The 20,566-nt window shown below is 40.7% G+C and overlaps 2 protein-coding genes across 3 annotated transcripts; both read right to left on the bottom strand.

Moving 5' to 3' along the window:
- Nucleotides 1-2,862: 2,862 nt before the first annotated feature.
- On the bottom strand, nt 2,863-11,879 carry TIP4I (TIP41-like protein). Of its 2 annotated transcripts, XR_010497036.1 has the most exons (10): nt 11,656-11,879; nt 9,841-10,026; nt 9,361-9,451; nt 7,417-7,521; nt 7,266-7,325; nt 7,125-7,166; nt 6,483-6,617; nt 5,979-6,079; nt 5,208-5,284; nt 3,097-3,228 (listed from the first exon to the last, which is right to left on the bottom strand). XR_010497036.1 is itself a non-coding variant. In XM_009409138.3 (9 exons), exons 1-9 carry the CDS (start codon nt 11,799-11,801, stop codon nt 3,174-3,176), a joined length of 921 nt encoding a protein of 306 aa, XP_009407413.1. In that variant the 5' UTR covers nt 11,802-11,879; the 3' UTR covers nt 2,863-3,173. The 2 variants fall into 2 exon arrangements, 1 of the variants encoding a protein (XP_009407413.1); XM_009409138.3 differs by lacking the exon at nt 5,208-5,284 and having other exon boundaries at nt 2,863-3,228.
- A 2,141-nt stretch (nt 11,880-14,020) lies between these two features.
- LOC135639571 (subtilisin-like protease SBT1.7) lies at nt 14,021-17,398 on the bottom strand. The gene is made up of 2 exons (XM_065153389.1): nt 14,672-17,398; nt 14,021-14,281 (listed from the first exon to the last, which is right to left on the bottom strand). The coding sequence occupies exon 1, from the start codon at nt 17,069-17,071 to the stop codon at nt 14,762-14,764; it is 2,310 nt and encodes a 769-aa protein (XP_065009461.1). The 5' UTR covers nt 17,072-17,398; the 3' UTR covers nt 14,021-14,281; nt 14,672-14,761.
- Nucleotides 17,399-20,566: the final 3,168 nt, after the last annotated feature.

Here is a 20,566-nt window from a genome sequence, read left to right as displayed (position 1 = left end):
GAATCCGTAATCGGGAAAACCGGATGGTCAGATGGTCATATATATATCTTTAGATGGTCGGTGATACGTTACATTTTTCTGCTGAGTTAAAATGTTGTTTGTTTGGTGTCGTTGATCGAAAAGCCAACACGGCCTATTTGTTTTGAGCAGCATCATCACTATGTGATGGGTCTTGTAGGCTAAGTTCGTGATGTCGGGATGTTGGTGAACGAGTTATCCCGAGCGAACGAGGGTTTCCAGGCCAGGATCGTCAAGTTAGAGAAGAGAATTCCCTCGATGACTGATGATACCATGGTCGCTAAGACGATCGGTCTACTAGGGCAGGCCTGACAGTAGCGGGAAGATGTTGAATAGTTTTTCTTGAAGAGTTCTAGTTTCTCTGGAAGAGTTCCTACGATAGAGATTAGTGGATGCCCATGATAGGGGAGACCAATTGGAAGACAATACGGAGATGTGATTTGACGAGTTGATGGCCATTAGGATGGAGGCCTAGGACATTAAAGAGCTCTTGGAGAAGAAGTGATGACAAGCTCACAATTTAGAGAGGGGGGCAATTACAACATATAAGGAGTTAGAGGGGTTCCAATGAGGCCTGTTGAGATCGGGAAGGGAGTTGTATCGATATGGGTACCTCGTTGCTTTGGGGTGTTTCAAGATCAAGTACCAGGGAATGAGTGTCGAGGGGATCTTTTAACTCTGCGGCTCAAAAATTCCGATGTCCCCAAATCGCAAGCCCCTTTCAACAACAGCCCTAACCCATCCTCCTCTTTTGATTGAATGCTTTGGTCTCTTCTCTCATTTTCTTTTCCTTTTTTTTATCCCTTATGAAGGGTTTCAGTTTGTGTCTTTTGATCGTGAGCCCTCGATTGTAAGCGCCACACTAGTGTAATCCTCTCGCTTTTAATAAAATTTTCTTTCATGTGTCGTTCTATTGTGGCTTTTTGGTTGAGGTGATGCTTTAAGGAGAGAATCCTTTTTATTAATATGTTGTGCTCAAGGTAGAGCTTTGTCTTCCATAATCTTGAGGTGATGAGTTCCCTCTTGAGTGTGGCCTCGTCGAAGAGTTCTTTTTTTTAGAGTTGGAAGAGCAGCCTTGGGTGGAAGGCCCTGCCCGAGCTAACTTTGGGAGTGGCTTTGTGCTTAGTTATGGTACCTTGAGTCAGTGTTATCTCCTCTCAAAGTGATCCTGGAGTTTACACTGAGGTGGAGACACCTTCCTACTGAAGAGGTGGAGGGAAGGTGTCCTTCTTATTTGAAGGAGTTGAGTTAAGGTGTCCTTCTTATTTGCTGGGGTGCTTGTTGAGAGGAGTCGTAAATGGACGTTCTCGCGACATTTGAGTCCTCGTTCTAACACCAATCTAATAGGTCATATATTATCTTGAGTCAAAATGTTGTTGCATTGGTGTCGTTGACTAGGGATCCAACACAATCTGGTCTAGTTCCGAAAGTGAAAATTCGTCCGAGAGGCCTCATTAGGGCGAGGGTGAGACCGATCGTAGCGGGGAGCTAAGATAGCAAGTGGACTCCTGATATATTGCTAATTCATGGTGACAATCTTATGATCACCTCGAGGTGTGGCTTGCCTATTGAAGGGAGCTTGGGATCATCCTGAGATGCTCTTTAGACACATTAGAGTCTTACACAAGCGATCCGAGGGGAGGGGGGCTTCTCGCCCAAACCCCTCCGACACTCAAGTTAATATCTGAAATATCCAAATATGAATTTAAGTATTTCAAAGGGAGTGAGTAGTTTACGATTATCTTCCTTGTTATAAAATAAGAAAAAAAAATTTTATAATTGTCTTCCTTGTCATAATATAAGAAAACTTTAAAAAAGATGACTACATGTCAATAAATACCCTATCAATCGATGATTCTTCGTATTCGTCGTCGAAAAGAGTTAGAGTTTGATCATTCTTTTATTGTTGGTAAGGGAATTTATATATCTATTTAAAAGCTTAACGATTAATAAATAATTCATTCCTCCAAAATCAATCAATTTTAAATTTAAGTCTAATAAAAATTAAAAATGACGTACATTATGTGCAAGACTTCAGCCAATGCCATAATGTCAATATAATTAATTTCAACCTAATAGAGAAGTGGTCATATTTTTAAAAAAATTATCATTTTTTATTTAAGTTTAGGAAATTAAAAAAAAAGGCATACAATATGTGCAAAACTTTCACCAATACCAAAAGTGTCATTGTATAATTAATTTCAATCTAATTGGAAAATTATTTCCGTAACTCAATGAAGAATCAAACAATCAATAAAAATATAAAAGACGTATTTAATATTTAACAATTTTCAACTATTGACTTCAGCTTATTTGGATGAATACACAACAGTATCATCATGCAAAGGGATTTAAATAGTTAAAGGGGTTTAAATGTTAATATCAAAATATGAGGATGACTGCTCTAAAATTTGATAGTGATCCAACAAATTAGCTAAGTGGCACAACACATCAAACTCTCACATCATTATTCTTTCTGTTTTTTAATGCTACCTTGATATTATCAGAGGAGTTTTTATTTATCAAGCACACACATGCTAATTTTATTGAACCAATAAAACAAGTTCCTTTTTTTTTTAAATGTAACCTACCATTTACAAGTAAAGCAACTCTATCATAGAACTAACACTCACCCTCTTTTCTTATCTATGATGCTAACATAAAAATGTTCTAATCATGAACATATTAAAGATCAGACATGGCAAGAAATCACAACAAACTCATGATTATACAAAAATGACAATGCAAGGGTAGCCACACCACCACCCAGATAGAACAAAAGCAACCTTCTGAAATCATGATATCTGTATAAAACAAGATTCTGAATTATAAAACAAAAGCATGTGCTTGGTAAAATCTCTGCACAATCCTGTGATTTAATTACTCAAAGCGCAATAACTTCTAACATTGTCCATTTCCTAGAATTTTATAAGCCTTTACATAATAGTGAGCCTGTAGACATTGAAGCATTTGAAGTATATCATTACAAGAGGAGGTGCAGTCCTAAACAGTGAATGATGCAATAGTGCAGGAAAAGAAAAGCATAATAGGATGATGGACGTGCACAGTACCACGGTGGCAAATCCAGAAATTGTCCTAAAATGAAGTTTCTTTTCTTTTTTACTGGTAGAGAAACATTGTATAGGTAGCAAACTTCAGAGCTGCTTCTCGGATACATTGAAATTCCCACCATCATGTTCTGATAAGGAACTGCAGTGAGAAAGATTTCATGAGACAGGCACAAGAATGATGTACAACAAATTCTACCGTCGGCAAAGTTTATGACATTCATGCTTCTGTCCGAGTTCACCATAGTACACATCATCCATAAGGAACAGGTAGCAACGGAAGTTATTGTAGCACATATGCAAACAACCATTGAATGATAACCATTATCTCTAGTAATATATTCGACTAGGCCCGTTTATGGGGAGTTTAAGCATGGGTCTGGAAGACAAAACAACATTAAAGTCCACCAAAAGTATATTTGACAATGGTCCCTCACATGTTAAAGTCAAGTAGGAGAGGATGGAAGTAGAAGTTACTAAGTTAATGATAAAAGAATGGTAGACGAAGAATTGTATATGTTGGTAGGTTAAAGAGTCCCACTTACAGGGGCTGTGGATGGCCAAGGAGTGGCTGACTATCTATTTCCAAAAGGATTGACAATATTAAACAGTGGAAGGAGGTTCCTTCTTTCCAGTGGACATCCTACATTCTACAAAAAAAAAAGGGAATCTACTTGAAAGAAAGGATCGCTGCTTAGGAAGCTGACCTAAGATGGAAGGAAACGGTTCCTATGCTATCCCATATTCTCCCATGGGTTTGTCAGCTCACAAATCAGCCACCATACTTTGATGTCCCTCTGCATCAAGTTTGAATTGAGACTCAAAGACCTTGATGGTACTCATTCCTAAAAAGTAGGGTGGTTCAAGAGAGACCCCAAATTGGATAATCCTCATTCTCACAAATGATGGTCTGCCCTAGCAAAAAGCACCTCCACTTCGGTGGGCAAGTTGCATTCCATAAGGACATCAGAAGTTGATGAATTTGGTCTCTATCTTCTCATCCAAAATGGCTCAAAAGGAGTGAGACTCGAACACAGACGACAATAATCAGCCATGACCTCAAACTGACCGCTGTAAGGTTAACTTTTCAAAGCTTAAGGCTATTTGATAGCTTTTTTAGGGGTAGACCACTAATGAAGCACAAAAACACAAATTTCCTCCCATCAATCAAAGAGAGTGAATTTAGGAAAAATATAATCCATCTCTATCGTCTCATCCAAAATGACTCGAAAGGAGCGAGACTCAATCCGATAGGACAATAATCAACAACCACCTCAAACTGACCGCTGCAAGGTTAACTTGTCAAAGCTTAAGGCTATCTGATCGCCTTTTAAGGGGGAGACCACTAATGAAGCACAAAAACACAAATGTCCTCCCATCAATCAAAGAGAGTGAATTTAAGAAAAACAGAATCCATCTAGCAAATAGTCTCCCTGAAACCACCAAACAAACCAGTATCCTTTGGAAGAATGAAGGCAAATAGAGGTTTCAATTTGCCAGATAACCCACTTGAATTGCATTACCTTAAAAAAAGAAGAGATCCAAAATCCAAAAGAGAGGAAGAGAGTGACAAAGGTAGAAAGAGAGTGACTAAGTGAGTGTGAGACAAGGGAAGTGGACACAGCCAAGAGTGGGTTAAATAATCCCTAAATGTGGGCCAACTGTCAAATTTGGGTCAAGCACCTTGTTACAGTCGAAATTGTACTCATTGGTACCAATCGGTAACATTTGGCCATACCACACTGTACTTGTGTAATGCCTGGTATGCTTTAAACCAGGCAAATTTCAGCCGAAATAGCATGGTCCATGAACCAGGAAGCAGTCAGACCACTAAATGCCGGTTGTACCATACCGTTTCAACCGAAATTGCAGTCTGATCGACCATGCTAATTGAGGAGTTGTTGAGACAAGCCCAACCATAAGAATGCATCACATCAAAAGTTGCATTGAAAAGAAATTGTAAGTGATATAAAGTTGACCATTCACAAAAGAAAGCACATGATTCAACAAAGAAATAAATTGGGAAAGTTGCCATCATCTAACTTCATCATCCAGAATTCGACAAGAGTCCTAGCTTTCAGGGTAGCATATTTGATGTAATTATGCTGAAAATGTTCTCACATAGGACCAGGAGAAGAAAAATATCGGCAGTCCATATAATGATTCCATCAAGTTATTGGCATATTCCAATCAACCTCCTGAAATGATGGATCTGAGTAAAACTTAAAAAATCAATTGAATGGAAAAATGATGAACATAAAGCTACCTAATAAGAGAAAAAGGAATCATATGACATAAAGATGAAGAAAACAAGAGAAGGGGGGAAGGAGATAGAAAGAGGGGAGAGAGAGAGAAAGATGGACATGGAAGGCTTGCAACCACTAAGAATTCCCTCATAATTTTTCGGAAAAATTGTAGAAGTCCTCCTTTTGAGGAAAGGGATCAAGGAAACATGCATCATAATGAATTAAATTTGTTAGCAAGTATTGTACCCTATCAAATGTAAGTATCTTTTTCCCCACAAATAGACCTCCTCTTCAAGTATCAGTCTATATGATCTTCATATCAGATCTAATCACTGACTCCATATTATCATAATGCCTAAACCATTTGTTTGCTTTTACTTTTTTATTTTTTTCTCTTAGGAAGCAGTGCATCATTGGACACCACCCTCAAACCTAATATTCTCTGATGCTCTTAAAAGACAGCAAGCAACTTCAACATGGACAGGCTGTGGATTTTCAAAAACGGATTTACTTATACAACCTATTGCTGATGGATATTTCATTAAAAATGGGATTTTTTTTTTTTTTTAAAAAGCATTCCGGTTATGCTTATGGAAAAAAAATTTCTGAAGCAACATTATGTCATTAAGAACATAAAATGGATTACCTGGGAATCTTCAGCCTTTGGGTTTTATTTTTGACTATAGGGAGATTTTGACTGATAAGATTTGGATCCGCATATGCTGCAGAACCAGAAGGAAAGCCTTGCTGCATAATTTAAAGCAACATAAAAATATTAGTAAGGTACATGTCTTCTTGTATTAATTAGGCAACTAAAAAGCAAAATTTAACAGGCTTCCAATCAGATAAGTATGCAATAGAACATGTATGTTAGTTTTAGAATAGTATGTAATCTGAATATGTCCAGATAAAAGGTAACCTTTTAGTAAGTCTACAAAGAAGAGATTGGGCTCATAAGCTTAAATATACAACAAAAAGTTCGAAGGCAAAAAGAACTGTTTGGTTATGCAGCAACGTCTAGTGAAAAGAAAAGAAAACCTTCCAATTCCATTTTGCAGCATTTAAGTACCCTGCCAACTAGATTATCTTACACTAGCTAGACAGATATTTGCGTGCAAAAATTGTCTTTAATGAGAATGCACAAGCTTACGACAGATAAACTTTCAATAGTTGCTTCTCTCCAGCAGTTCTCTCGAATGATGATAGGCTTCACTTTGTCATCGCTAGCAAAAGAACAATAAACTCGAGTATCCCTTAGTCTCATTAATACTCCATCAACTCTAAGCTGCAATGAAGATTGCTTTAGTAGCCGGAAGAAAAACCAAAATTTGGAAAAACAAGGTCCTAAAGTATCATTCATAAATACCAAAATGGACAACTAAAGTTTTCTCAAACTAAGGTTAACATGAAAATCTTCCTTAGATTTTCAGGTAGATATTTCACAAGAGCACTGCTTATGGGAGGATATGAAAGGAGGCTCATAGGCACTTACCCGTTCAATTTACTATCATATAATTCTTTCTAGCAAGAAATATCATATGGTCTTTAACAGAAACAATAGTCGGGGGGCATTGTTGCTTACTAAAATAAATATGCAAGCTTCAAAATGGGTGATATAATAACATTGTCTTGTGATCATTTACGAACACATCTATTCTTTACATTTGAAAAATTAACTTGACCAGATGCTCTGAAATGTAAGGATATAAAATATTTATTCCATAGGATACATTAAAGGAAATATTTCAGGGCATCTAAAATATGTGAAAGGTAAATAAATTCGTAAACTTACCCAGTAACGCAGAAGAAGAAACCAGCAACTAGGCATGACTCTCTACAAGTATGGGGAAAAATATTATATAAAAAGTGATATTCCAGTGTGCGTAAAACAAGGCCATTCACAAAATCTGATGACCAAAAGAATAGCCTTTACCACTTTTACAGTTAAGAGTGATACTCCATTATCAGCCAACTCATCCTCATAGAGAACTACCTAGAGAAGTTACAAATCAATTGTTAAAAAATCAGCACTATCCTCAAAAGGTAACATATATTTTCATATTCACCATATTTTAGTTACCAACCTCATCATAGAACAGGATTGGTTCTTTCATTGACAATACAGCCAGATCAATTCGCTCGTCACAGTCCTCCCAGTGAAGACTGCAGCAACCATCTTCTAGAATTGTCTGAGTTACAATATAAATACAATGAGGATGTTTTTTTTGTGTATTTGCAAACTTGTGGACCTTAAAATCCACAAAATCCCAAAAGAAATGCTACTATATATCCATATAGGAACTAATGCTTATACCTCCCTCAGTCAAAAGATAAGGTTAGATGCATACAAAAGAAATGTCAGAAGAAAATGGTCCTCAAGTAGCACTAGAATGACTATAAGTTTCAACTGAAAGCATTACATAAGGTCTCTAATTGAACTATAGAATAGATTTCCTTAATGATGAGAAAAAATAATTATTCTTTTACTCCAATTAAAAGAACTTGATGGACTAGGCTAAAGGGTTTCAACATAGAATAGGTTCCAGAAAATGAGACTTTTTTCAATTTTCTTTGGGTCAAAATATGATTGAAGGTTTACAGAAATGTATCAATAGAGGTCTTGACAGAAGGCGTACCACGAACCTCATAATGATATCATATGCCAGATAATCCTTAACTAAAAAGAACTTATTAATAGATGACAATTTTCTACAGATTAATTGCAAGATTATGGACCTTGAATCACTGTGATATTCCGGATCCATACAACTCTAAGAGGGGACCAATATAGTAACCAAGATTTGATTCCTTACTTGAATATCAGTTCCAAACAATGTACACGTAAAGGTCTTGACAGAAGGCGTACTACGAACCTCATAATAATATCATATGCCAGATACTCCTTAAATAAAAAGAACTTATTAATAGATGACAATTTTCTACAGATTAATTGCAAGATTATGGACCTTGAATCACTGTGATATTCTGGATACATACAACTCTAAGAGGGGACCAATAAAGTAACCAAGATTTGATTCCTTACTTGAAAATCAGTTCCAAACAATGCTTATTCATGTGAGTCACATAAGCACCATCTCGGTATATTGTTTGATGGACAACTTTTCATTAGTAACAGGTGTAAACTTTAATGAGCAGCAATTCTTCGAAGTACACTTGGGCCTTGAGTTGAGTTGACTAAGGAACGTCCTACACCTACCAAACCTAACACATTATTATCATGTCCCGAAAGCTCATCTTGCATTTAACCAAGATGACAAGCAATGGAGTCAGTCAAAAGATTATGAGATATTGTTGAAGACTGAAGGGCTTAGGCCCTAAGAAAGCTAATATCCAGTTGAACCTTGCCAATGTTAAGATGATCTATGTTTGCAAAACTAAAGAACATTTGAAACTATGAAGTCTACTTTAGAACTCTTTGCTCATAGTGTTCTCTTTTCCGATACCTTCAGTCCCTTTGTTTCAAAATTAAATTAAACAATACCAAACTAGTTTCGTGTTAACAGCTATTCCTTGTGTTACCACTTACTAGTTTCATGTTAATCGCTACGAATTGGGTTACCACTTTAAAGCCATCTCAAAATCATCCCAGACCAGTTTATACTCTAGTTAAATTTTAGAGACCCATATGAAACTCAAATGTAAAATCCTAAAAGATCTATTCATCACTACTTGTCATTCATGTAAAATCCTAAAACGCAAATGTATCAAAGTTGGAACATCACTACATGTTACTCATGAGTATATAGATTAAAATATATATATACAAAAGTCTCATCTTACCAATTAACTTCCTAGAAGTCCAAAATCTTGATACTAATCAAGTAGAAAGTGGTAACAAACATGAAATATATCCCTGTCCAAGACCAACCATGGAAGAATCTCCAGAATCACAGAAGAAGACACACCAACTTAGCTTGTTAATAGAAGCAACTTCACAAGAAAAAACTCAATGGCCAGAAGCATAATCCAACATTCTGGTAAAATTCTTAAAGCAAAAATAACCAAACCTTTTCTAATTCTGATTCTGATGTTTCACTGCCACAATATGGTGTTGTAAATGTGTAATCATAATCGAGAATCACTTGCTGTGAAGGTTTGCTGAGACCAAAGACCATAAGTAAGATTGATATCCAATATTTTACCATGAACATATATCAGGTAGAGATATACAATTTGCAAATTACATCAAGCCTTTTCTCCTAATTGGCAAATAGATTGACAAATGCTTCAGCGATTACATAAAACACCATTTGACACTATAAATGCCACACGATACGAAAATATCAAAAGAAAAAGAATATCTCCAGAATTAAAGATTTTAGCATCAAAACCTTTATAGATCGACAAAATGTTTTCTGAACATTGACAATGACATTTACTATTGAAGCAACAGTTGCATGAAGATAATGATGCCTTCTAATATAAAAAATTCATAATAAACCTGAAATTTTGCAGCCTGTCCAAGTGAAGTATTGAAGTAAACTGACCTTCTGAACTTCCATTTTGCAGCAGCAGGGACCTCAACCGGTGGCAGTGCTTCTTGCATCCAACCCATTAGAGCGTCAAATGCATTGAAGTGCAATTTAATACCAGTTCCCACATGTAAAAGAAATAAAGAACTATCTCCAAACACCATTTCAGGCAAGTGCGATGTTCCTAGCTTTTCTTCCAGCCTGAAGCAAAATTTAGCAGCAAAAGTTCAATCGTAAGTACACAATAGAAATTATCGATATCTCAAAAATGTATCTGAAGGTCATTATCCTGAAGTTACCAAACCACTATGAACTTTAGCAAAAAAAATTAACAAATTATTAACCCTTGAAAAGCTATTTCTTTTACTTTCATATTTTCTTTCTTTCAATAATGTTGATGAGAGGAGACATCCCACCAACTTACTGCCTGACAACAAGCTTGCCCATGTTTGAAAAGAATTATAGGATATAATGACAAAGAAAGGCAGCATGGAAACCATAGAATTCATGGCTGTGATAGCCTAGATAACAAAGGGTTAAATCAGTATATATAAATAGATAATTCAATTACTGAAAATTTATGCTTCAGAATATTGGTCCAAATGATGAAATTCATTGCATGCAAGTTAGGCATATCATCAGACCACCTAGGTTGCAATAAAATTGTATTAAGATTATGTGAACTAAGGTTTTTGATGGCAGTATTGGTAGTCCGGTAGTAGCTGTTCTAGAATCTTATCAAATTGGAAGGTACCAATTTGTCCAATATGCCTTCATGCACAACTAAAAATTGTTTAGTATGTCAGTTATAACCATTACATTCGGTGCACCAGTGTCTTGATACAATATGGCTGATAAGACTGATATATTATAGTACTTGGAAACCATGCTGTGAAAATTTCCATTTGAATTGGCATAAACCATGATCAGAGTACCTTGTGATCACAATGATGAGTGCTCACTCAAGTTAGTTCCACATGAAAACACAAAAGTACAGCAACAACAACAAATCCATAATATCCCAACTGACTACGGTCGGCTACATGAATCTTTTGTCGTCATTGAACATGATTTATGTTCATGAGATCTAACATAAGCTGGATATAACTTATCAACAACCTGATGCAACTCCTGAAACATGACCAACAATCAAATATCGATCCTAAGATCACAAGCTAATTTTCTAGACACACATTTTACTGAACCTTGGTGCTGTATAATGAAGTTACTACTTATTGACCTAGGTGACCACGGTTCCAAGTCATAGAAACAACCTCATTGCTTGCAAGGATAAGACCAGATACATCCCCAAAACCCTGCATTAGCAGGGAGTCTGGCACCAACCTACCTTTTTTATCCTTAATAAACACCAATACATATTTTCTAAGATTCCATTGCATAATACCTACCAATTTTCACTTCTTCCGTACGTATATTAGCTAAAACATTATCAGCTGAAATTACACCACTAAGCTTCCTCAGGCAGTAGCCAACATTCTGAAAAATCAAATGCATCATATTCTAAACGCAGCACTTTAACCGGTATAATTAGATATTAAGAGAAGACTCTTCGAGTTGTTCTTCATAAATCCAAGTAGATCATAGCCCAAGTTCATCCTTCACCGTATCTTCTTCCAGAGACCGCGTGTTCTTGTCTAATTTCTCGGTGTTCCTAAACATTTCGAACCATTACATGTACCTTTGTTCCCTCACAAGTAATCAAGAGTTACACATGTTTACATCATACCAAAGAGAAACCAGAATACATGAGTTGCAAGAACATGAACAATTCAGACTCGTACGAGGGTTCAGTGTGAGCGATCGACGTACTCTTGGCGGGCGAGCGAGCCGAGGATGGGGCGCTTGATGGACTCGATGTGCCAACCCTTGAGCCGCAGCCCGCGCCGCCCGTCAGAAAGCGGCTCCGCCCCCGCCGCCTTCAGATCGCTGTCCGAAGCGCCGTCCCAGTCCGCCATGTCGCCGCTCTCCCCCGACACCGCGACCACCGATCGATCAAACCTCGTAACCCTTTTCCCCCTTTATTCCTTTTTCGTTTTCCTTTTATCGAGCCCATAAACTCGAACCCAACCGTCAGCCATTTTTATGGCACGTGCATTGCGCGTGCAGTTTTTGGCCGTTGAAGCCACCTCGCCCTCTTTTATGTGTCATATATATATATATATATATATATATATATATATATATATATATATATATTATCACCTATTTTAGTAATTTATGTTGTGGCCCAAGAACCGATACAACTTGATCCCGATTGTGTAAGGTCGTTCACGTGATCGATTTGGGGGTTGAATAGAGAGGGAACGACAGATTGGGGAATTCATACACCAATCTCATAGCTTGGGGTTGATCGTATCTCATAGCCAACCGAAAATGGAGCTGAAGTTACCTTCGACGTCGAATTCATACACAATAAGTCGATGCCGAGAAGGAGAATTCTTGACTCGGTCCCTCCGAAGTTTAAGTTAGTTTTTTAGGAAGTGATTGATATCCCCTAGTGTATGCGTGAGAGTAATGTTGTATACCTCTCATTGAAAGTTAATCGTATGCGATCGTCGACATTCCGAGCAATCGGGTCATTTGCTTCGGATGGCATGGGCTGATTGTTGTGGTTTCACACCACTTGATTTTGGGTGATGCTTCATATGGTTCGGAGCTGCACGATTATTGTTGTTTTCAAGTTTATTATATCGTTTCGAGATTCCATCGGTTGTCCTACTTTTATATACGTGCGTTATATCAATTCGAATGTGCTACATTAGTTTCAAGGTAGTTATCGACTGTCATCATGCGGGTGATATCAAAATATCCCCTATCATCATCTATTGTTTTAATGAAATAGATTTGATAAATCTTCCTTTTTTTTTCTCCAACAATAATTACTCTCTTATTTAAGTGAGATGGATTCAATATATTCAGATATAAGAAAATTGGAGGAAGTGATAGGAATGATTAGATGGACATCTAAAGATCTTTTGACCTAAAGCCATCATGCATTTAGGTGCACTATATATTAGGCTATCCACATATTATTAATAAATTATTTCATATTAACAATATCATAATCCTGATGGGATAATTAATTTAATAACTTTATTTAATCTAAATCATTATTCTAAAATATTTAAACTTAAATTAATAATAAATACATTAATTAATTTCAGTCTTTGCCTATTTTCAATATGAGATTAAATGGAGATGTTGCTAGAAAATATAATATCACTAGAAACAAAACTCTAAAATACTTTTGTTCTAAAAAAGAAGACAAAAAGTATATGTATTTTTCATTTGAAAATTAATAATAGTAACCAATAGACATCATAATACAAGAATTAGAGAGAATACAAGAAGAATCTTCTAAATAAATGGACCACTTTAATTAGGTCAACTTGACCCATCTCTCTCGGTTTTCGAATGAAAAAAAATGATTTTTTTATAAAAAAAGATAAATAATAAAGGTATGTGATAAATCATCAAAATTCATAATATTTAAAATATATAGAATAATATTTCGAGTCTATAGACCAATATTTTATGTGTATTTATTGAGTGAGGTTGAATATTTTTTTTCAAGTTTCACTATCCTAAGAATTATTCTCTTTTCTAAATAGTAGGATTGAATATATTCACTACCCCAAAATCAACATTTAAGGTCCAAAATAAATCACCTGCATGAAAGAACACCATGGGAAACCAAGAAATTGCATGAACATTATAAGTATGTTAAGCTCATGAGAAACTACAATGATTTTTCTATTGTCCAAAGGAAGTCACAAAGTTCATCATCAAAATGATTATTTTGTCCCAATTCCAAACATGATTTTGCTATCAAACTCTGTTCTAGTCATCTTGATTGTTGAATCTTGCATTTAACAAGGAAGCTTTTTGCACCCACAAAATTCAAAAAAAAAAAAAGAATACTTGATAATTCAAATCATCTTCTATCCCACCACCTACCACATTAACACCATAATGATCACATTTTATGCTGTGTAAGCTCCTTTTGTGAGAATGTGAAGCATTTGGTTCAGATAAAGTCAGCTTTAGAAAAGTTTTGAATTTTAAATTCAATTTAAGAATTGAAAGGTGGTGATATAAGTAAGCCTCATGAAAAATTCCATGAAAAGGAACTTCAATTCTCCTTTTTAGCTACCTTCAGTCAGTTCAACAGAGAAAGGCCAAATCTTAAATCTTATATTATAAATTTGGAACACATGTAGTCATCATCACCATACACTCACAGACTTGGACCAGCTAATATATAATTACATGGATGTGCTGTTGGCCAACATTAGGATACTTTGAACACACAACAGGAATATATGCATACTCTGCTTGAAAAGTTCCTCAGCCCAGCAATAGTCATTATGAAGTCTGAAGGGGCACAATAAAGTTCATGCTACTGACTAAAGTCTGTACTGTCTCCATCATTATCCTGGAGAAGAACCCAGCTTTACTTGAGCAAGCATTTTCTTCTTTTATGAATCTTTCATAGTATATACATATTTAGCTGAAGTTATATATACCCAAAAAAATTATGCTACATTTTCCAACCATGTGAGCACATTAAATTACAAGTCTATGTGACAAATCAAGCTTTATCCAATACATGTTTTAAATCATTTTTTGTCATAATATAATTTATACATTTCTTACCAACCATTACCTTTTTTTTGGCTCTTCCCAATTTCTGGTTGTTCCACCCAACTTAAATTAGCAGCAATGACAATAATAATAGGAATAATCGAAGCATCAGAAGCAGCAACAAACAACAACAATTAGAAAGCAACAAGTAACAAGAATAAAAAGCAGAAACACATTCTACCTTGGCTTGTTTTAAGAAACAACTCGCTCCGCCAGCCAGCGTCCATCAGAGCCGTCCATCTTCGGAGGCAGCCGTTCTTATCGCGAACTTTTAAGTCCACGTGAACGACAGCGGGCTCGCGACCACGTGCTTGCCGTCGGACCACTCGAGGCGGCCGAAGGCGGCCGTGCCGGACGGCTGCGACGCCGCGGAGAAGGCCACCGTGTAGCTCTTCTTCTCCCCCGCTGCCGCGAAGCTTAGCTCCGATGGATCCACTGTCACCTTTGCCTCCTGCGGCGCCGACACCGTCGCCTTGTATGTGCCCGGCGCCCCGACGTTGGTCAGCGTCCTGGTGTGCTTCACCGTCGTCGCGGCCGAACCTCCGCCGCCCGCGCCGCTCGCCGTCGCGAACGCCACCGCGAAGGAGGGGTAGTTGAGGTCCGACACCGCGTAGGCCTTCTTGTTGTCGCAGTTGAAGTTGGATCGCCTGGAGACGCTCGCGATCTGGAGGGTCGTGTAGTTCAGGGCGCAGAGGAAGTCGAGGTAGTCGTCAACGGTGAGGTCGTAGACGAGGCCGGGGTCCAGAGCCTTGGGTGGATCCACGTGGCCGGCGCCGAAGTCGAAGGGCGTGGCCGGCCGGCCGGTGGCCACGTCGAGGATGCCGCCGCCGCCAGGGTAATCAGCGTAGGCGGTGGTCATGAGGGCAGACTTGATGGCGCCGGGGCTCCAGTCCGGGTGCGCCCCCCTGAGGAACGCCGCCAGGCCGCTTACATGGGGGCACGACATGGAGGTGCCGGAGATGATGTTGAACTCCGTCCGCCGCGGGTCCGCCGCCTGCCCTGTGGGCCCAACTGACCCCGACCAGGCGGCGAGGATGTTCACCCCTGGGGCGACGAGATCCGGCTTCAGGATGTCCGGCGTGACGGCGTTCGGACCGCGGGAGGAGAACGCCGCCACCACTGGTGACGGCATGACCCCGACCTTCGTTCCACCGAAGGCGACTGTCGCCTTGGGGTTCGGATCGGAGAAAAGGTAGGACTTGATGGCGTCCCCTGCCTTTTCCCCGACAGCGGTGGCCGGGAGGAGGTGGGCGTCTGCGACGAGCTCCTCCCCGTTAGCAGCGGTGTTGGCTAGGATCATGCCTGCCCCCCCAGCGTCGCGCACGACGAAGCCTTTCTGAACGCGGGCGTTGATGCCGCGATCGCAAAGGACGATCTTTCCAGATACCTTGTCCGGCAAGAGGGTCCCCACCATGCAGAGGTTTCCGTTGGTGGCGTTGGTGGCGTTACCAGCGTAGATCAAGGGGAGCGAGGAGGAAGGGAGGGGCTTTCCGCTGTAGAGCGAGACGCCGGTGTAGTTTTTGCCGTCGCCGAGCACGACGTAGGCCGGGAAGTCGCGGTCGATCGTGCCGGCCCCGACGGTGGTGATCCACGGCGCGACGTTGGAGAGGGTGGACGTCCCTGGCCCGGCATTGCCCGCGGAGCAGGACACCACAACCCCCTTCGCCATGGCGTTGAAGGCCCCGATCGCGACGCTATCGCGGTAGTAGTCTGACATCCCACCGCCCAGGGACAGGGACAGGACGCCGCAGCCGTCCTCGATGGCCTTGTCCATGGCGGCGAGGATGTCGGAGCTGAAGCAACCGCCAAGCCAGCAGACCTTGTACACGGCGACGCGCGCGCGGGTGGACATGCCGCGGGCGGTGCCCGCAGCGTAGCCGAGAAGGTTGGCGTCTGGCACAACAGAGCCGGCGGCGGTGGAGGAGGTGTGAGTGCCGTGGCCATCGTTATCTCGGGGAGACCTCGACTCCTTGGTCTCATCGATAGGGCCCATGCTCGCCTCGTACCCCTTGGAGAAGAACCGCGCGCCGACCAGCTTCCGGTTGCAGGCGTCCGCGGCCTTGAAGTCCTTCCCCTCCTCGCACACGCCCTTCCAGCTCGCGGGGACGGGCCCGAGCCCAGCGTCGTCGTAGCTCTTGCGCTCGGGCCACACGCCTGTGTCGAGCACCCCGACGACGACGTCGCTCTCAGTGTTCGACTGGGGGATGAGCCCCTCGCTGCGGTCGAGGCCGAGGAACTCCGGTGTGCGCGTCGTATGGAGCTCGTAGCGCTCCTCGAGGACCACGCCCAGCACGCCAGGACGGTGCTCCAGGGCGCGGGCCTCCGCCGGGGAGAGCCGCGCGGAGAAGCCGTGGGCAGCGGTGTCATAGGCGTAGATGATCTCGGCCGCGTCGGAGACGGATCGCAGGGAGGCGTCGTACCAGTGACGGTGCTCCGCGAACGCGGGCGGCATCTGCGACTTGGCCATATGAACTATGTAAGTCCGCTTCTTGGCCACCGCCGCCACCACCGCAGTGCTGCTGCAGCAGAGCATCAGCAGCAGTAGCAGCAGCAACCTCAACGGCTCCATGGCTCCTCTCATCACCTCCACAACCTATTCCCCTGAGCTTAACCTTCTTTTAAGCAGGCACACACTCTTCCGAGAGTGCGATGCTTTCTGTGGTGGGCAAGAAAGGAGAACCAATGATTGCTGCTACGTTTTGGTTAAAGCACTGGTTGCTTACACAGAACAACAAAAGAATACACAGCAGACAAGAAAGGGAGAAAGAAAGAGAGCAGAGACGCTAAGCGGTGGTGGTGATGAAGTAGCAACCACAAGGAAGAGGAGAAAGCAGACAAGAGGAAAGCTTATAGATTACACGATGTAGAGGAGGACACAGGAAGAGAGAGGCAGGCGGTCACATGTGTTTCGTCGTCTGTTGTGCTGCTTGCTTTATTTATCTGACGAATTCCCATAAATATCTCTAAATTTCATTTTTTTTTTCGGATAACGTCTCAAAATTCGAAAATTTCTCAAAAATCTCTCATAATTTTATCTTTATTATTAAAAAAAATCTATCTCAACCCTAACTATGCCTCTATCTCACTTTCGGCGTAGTCGCCCATCCTCACCTTCCTCAACCCTCTTGGTTTTCACCATCGTTAATCGTCGATAGTCGTGAGGACGAGTCGCACCTCCTCCTTCTTTGTTTGTGATCACAATAACAAAAAAAAAAAAGGGAGTGAGAAGGTGTCCCTCATCGTTATCATTAATCACGAAGGTGTCGCGTAGCGTCATCTATACCTTTGCCCATACGAGCACGATAAGAGTCATTATTAACTATCAATTTGTCGCATAGTACTACCTACACTCTTATTCATGCGAGAGCATCCATCGTTGCTCCAACAAGATAGCAACAAGGGTGAATAAGAGTGATCGTCGGCAAAAGTAGGATGATTATTTAAAAAAATCTATAAATTAAAAAAATTAAAAATATTATTTTAAAATTCTAGAATTTAAAATCTTTTCTTTTTTCTGAATTCGCCCTTATTTATTTCTACGTGCCATACTTGTTTTACCGTGCTAGATTCTCCTGCAACGGGCTTCTCTCTTTTTACCTCCACCATCTTGTGTCCTCCTCCCCAGGCAAGAAAGAGAGACACCGGCAGGCACATCAAGATCCACGTTCGTGAGCTTCTTTAAAAGCATATATAATTCCCATCGACATATACGTTCACAACCTTATCTTTATACATAAAAAATTATTTTTTTATACCTTACTTGGGAGGATGTGTAAAAATAAAATAAAGGTGGCAGTGGGAAGTGAGATAGGGAACAGCTAAGATCAAATGTGGTGATAAACTCCAAGATATGGTCCTCGGCGGTACTCTTCTTCTCCACGAACTTGGAAGAAGAAGAACGCAATGTGATCTCATTCGCGTAAACGGAGAAACTCGAACCTACTACTGGCAGCCGGTGCCGCCGATGGAGTTTCTCGGTGGTAAATGAGTAAAGCTCAGTTGCCTCTCGCTTGGTTGACTGCGGCCTGTAACGAGCACATGTGCCCTCACGAGAGTTCCAGAGGTGATAAGATCTGATGTCAGCTCCGTGCTGTCTGCTTCCCACCTTAATTTGTTGGTGAGAGAGCACATCACAGAGAATAATTGTGAGGATGATTCGGTCAACTCCAAATGGCATTTTCTTTACGCACGAGAAAGAGGGGGTGAAGTAAAGGAGGGATGCAGCTGCCGCTGCTACTGTGTGTTTTATCTTCTTGTTCGTCACTCTCGATTGGACCATCATCATTTTGACCAAGGTTGATCCAAAGAGGATTCCACCAGTTCATCATAATTAGTCTTTCTTAGGGAAGAAGAAAACGGTACATGCTTACAAAGGTTTCCATTACCCAGCTTTCTTTTGTCTACTGCAACAGTCTGGTACAGCTTGTTTGCATCCCACTTGGTTCATTTCTTGTTGCTGTTGTGTTCACAACACTGTACTGTACTTTGAGAGAACCGATAAATGGATGTAATCCAATAGAACCATACATTGACTACTACGTGGAACTATGTATGAATACAGTTGTTCTATACTTCCCCATCGTGATCCGTATGGAAGAGGGTTGGAAATGTATTCTCTAACCTAATCATAGTTCATGGTTTGGTGACCGGTCGCAGTCTTAGGGTTGGGGGTTTCTTCTGCTGGGGGAAGAAGACATTGCCCTCCCTGCCACAAGTATGATAACTCAGTATTAATAACTCACATTAAACCATGAAAATGATTGCTTGTTTTAGCTGCCAATTCTCTCTGTGACACCATTTACTGCACTCAAATATCGGTTGTCTCACAAGTATTTGACCTTTATGGCATAAATGTGTAGGAAATGTTCTGTTGGGCTGTTGTTTGAGTATTATGTACGATAGGTATCTTATTGCCAATCGAAATTGAATGCCTTCATAGGCGTGAAAGGTGATATACCACCTAATCGCTGTTCCATCGTTGTATATCCGAATCGCAAGGCAAGCGAGGAGTTGCATGTTACATCCTCCTATCCGGTGACCTTATTTTCCTTATCGAATCTAATGAGAATGGAAGTAGCACCATAGAAATGAGCGTGTAGCATCTGTTCAATGGCCTCGATCAAGGATGTTCTAGTGATCCTTCTTTTCCGACGTTTAGAGAGAGAATATTTTTTTGTGCGGAATACTTCTGTAAGATATAGGAGCTTGATCTTACCAAGAGTGTCTGAACCAAAATGATCTGATCGATGAAGACAATGAGTCGAGACGATGATGGGCGTCTTATGAGCCTGTGGGGTAAGAGTGCGATGGGATCGTCGCGGCAATGTGTCGACATCCGACTGCTATACACCATCTTTCGTGATGTGTAGGCTTACGTGAAGAACTCAGTTTAGAGTTGAGAGTAGTATGTTGTGATTCCATGACGTATGTCCTTCTACCGGCAGCTGCTGCATGTCAGGGAGCGCTAACACTAGTACTGATACGAGTTCGAGCTTCACATGTAATTATTGCTCGGGTTTGATCGATCACAAACCTGAGCTGGATTCCAATGATTTGGTGCTACTGTCCAAGGAGATGGACCCTCACAAGTGGCATGAAAGGTGAGAGTCGATATAAATCAGCAGTAGACAGAGGTGAATGATGAGGTCGGGAGCAGTGCAAGAAGAGGACATGGTTGCCACAGCAGAAGTCTGCCTTCGTCATGGAAAAGAAGACTTGCACGCCAGCAATTATTGGAGAGAGCATCGATCATCAAGTCTTCTTCTTCTTCTTCTTCTTCTTGATATTGTGGTGGTGGGTGCCGGCAATGCTGCAGTGTGAGCCGAATGAGGCAGAAGAAGCACATCAGCAGGCTGATTGCTGTCGTGCTTGTTTGGTAGACTAGCATTTGCCGTGAATCATGGAGGGGCCGATGACTGCTGCTTTGCACCGTGATTGAGTACTGTTCATGGACTAACAACACACTTGCACCAGTCACTCCTGCATCTTTGGTGTATCGGGTCCCACTTTCTATCTTTGATCATACTGATTGAATGATACATCAAATCAGATTGTGTCTGATAGATTGTTTTTGGGA

The sequence above is a fragment of the Musa acuminata genome, chromosome BXJ3-6 (genome assembly GCF_036884655.1).
Source record: "Musa acuminata AAA Group cultivar baxijiao chromosome BXJ3-6, Cavendish_Baxijiao_AAA, whole genome shotgun sequence".
Classification (NCBI taxonomy): domain Eukaryota; kingdom Viridiplantae; phylum Streptophyta; class Magnoliopsida; order Zingiberales; family Musaceae; genus Musa; species Musa acuminata.
Note: the sequence above shows the minus strand (reverse complement) of the source record. Positions and strands in the feature narration are given on the sequence as shown.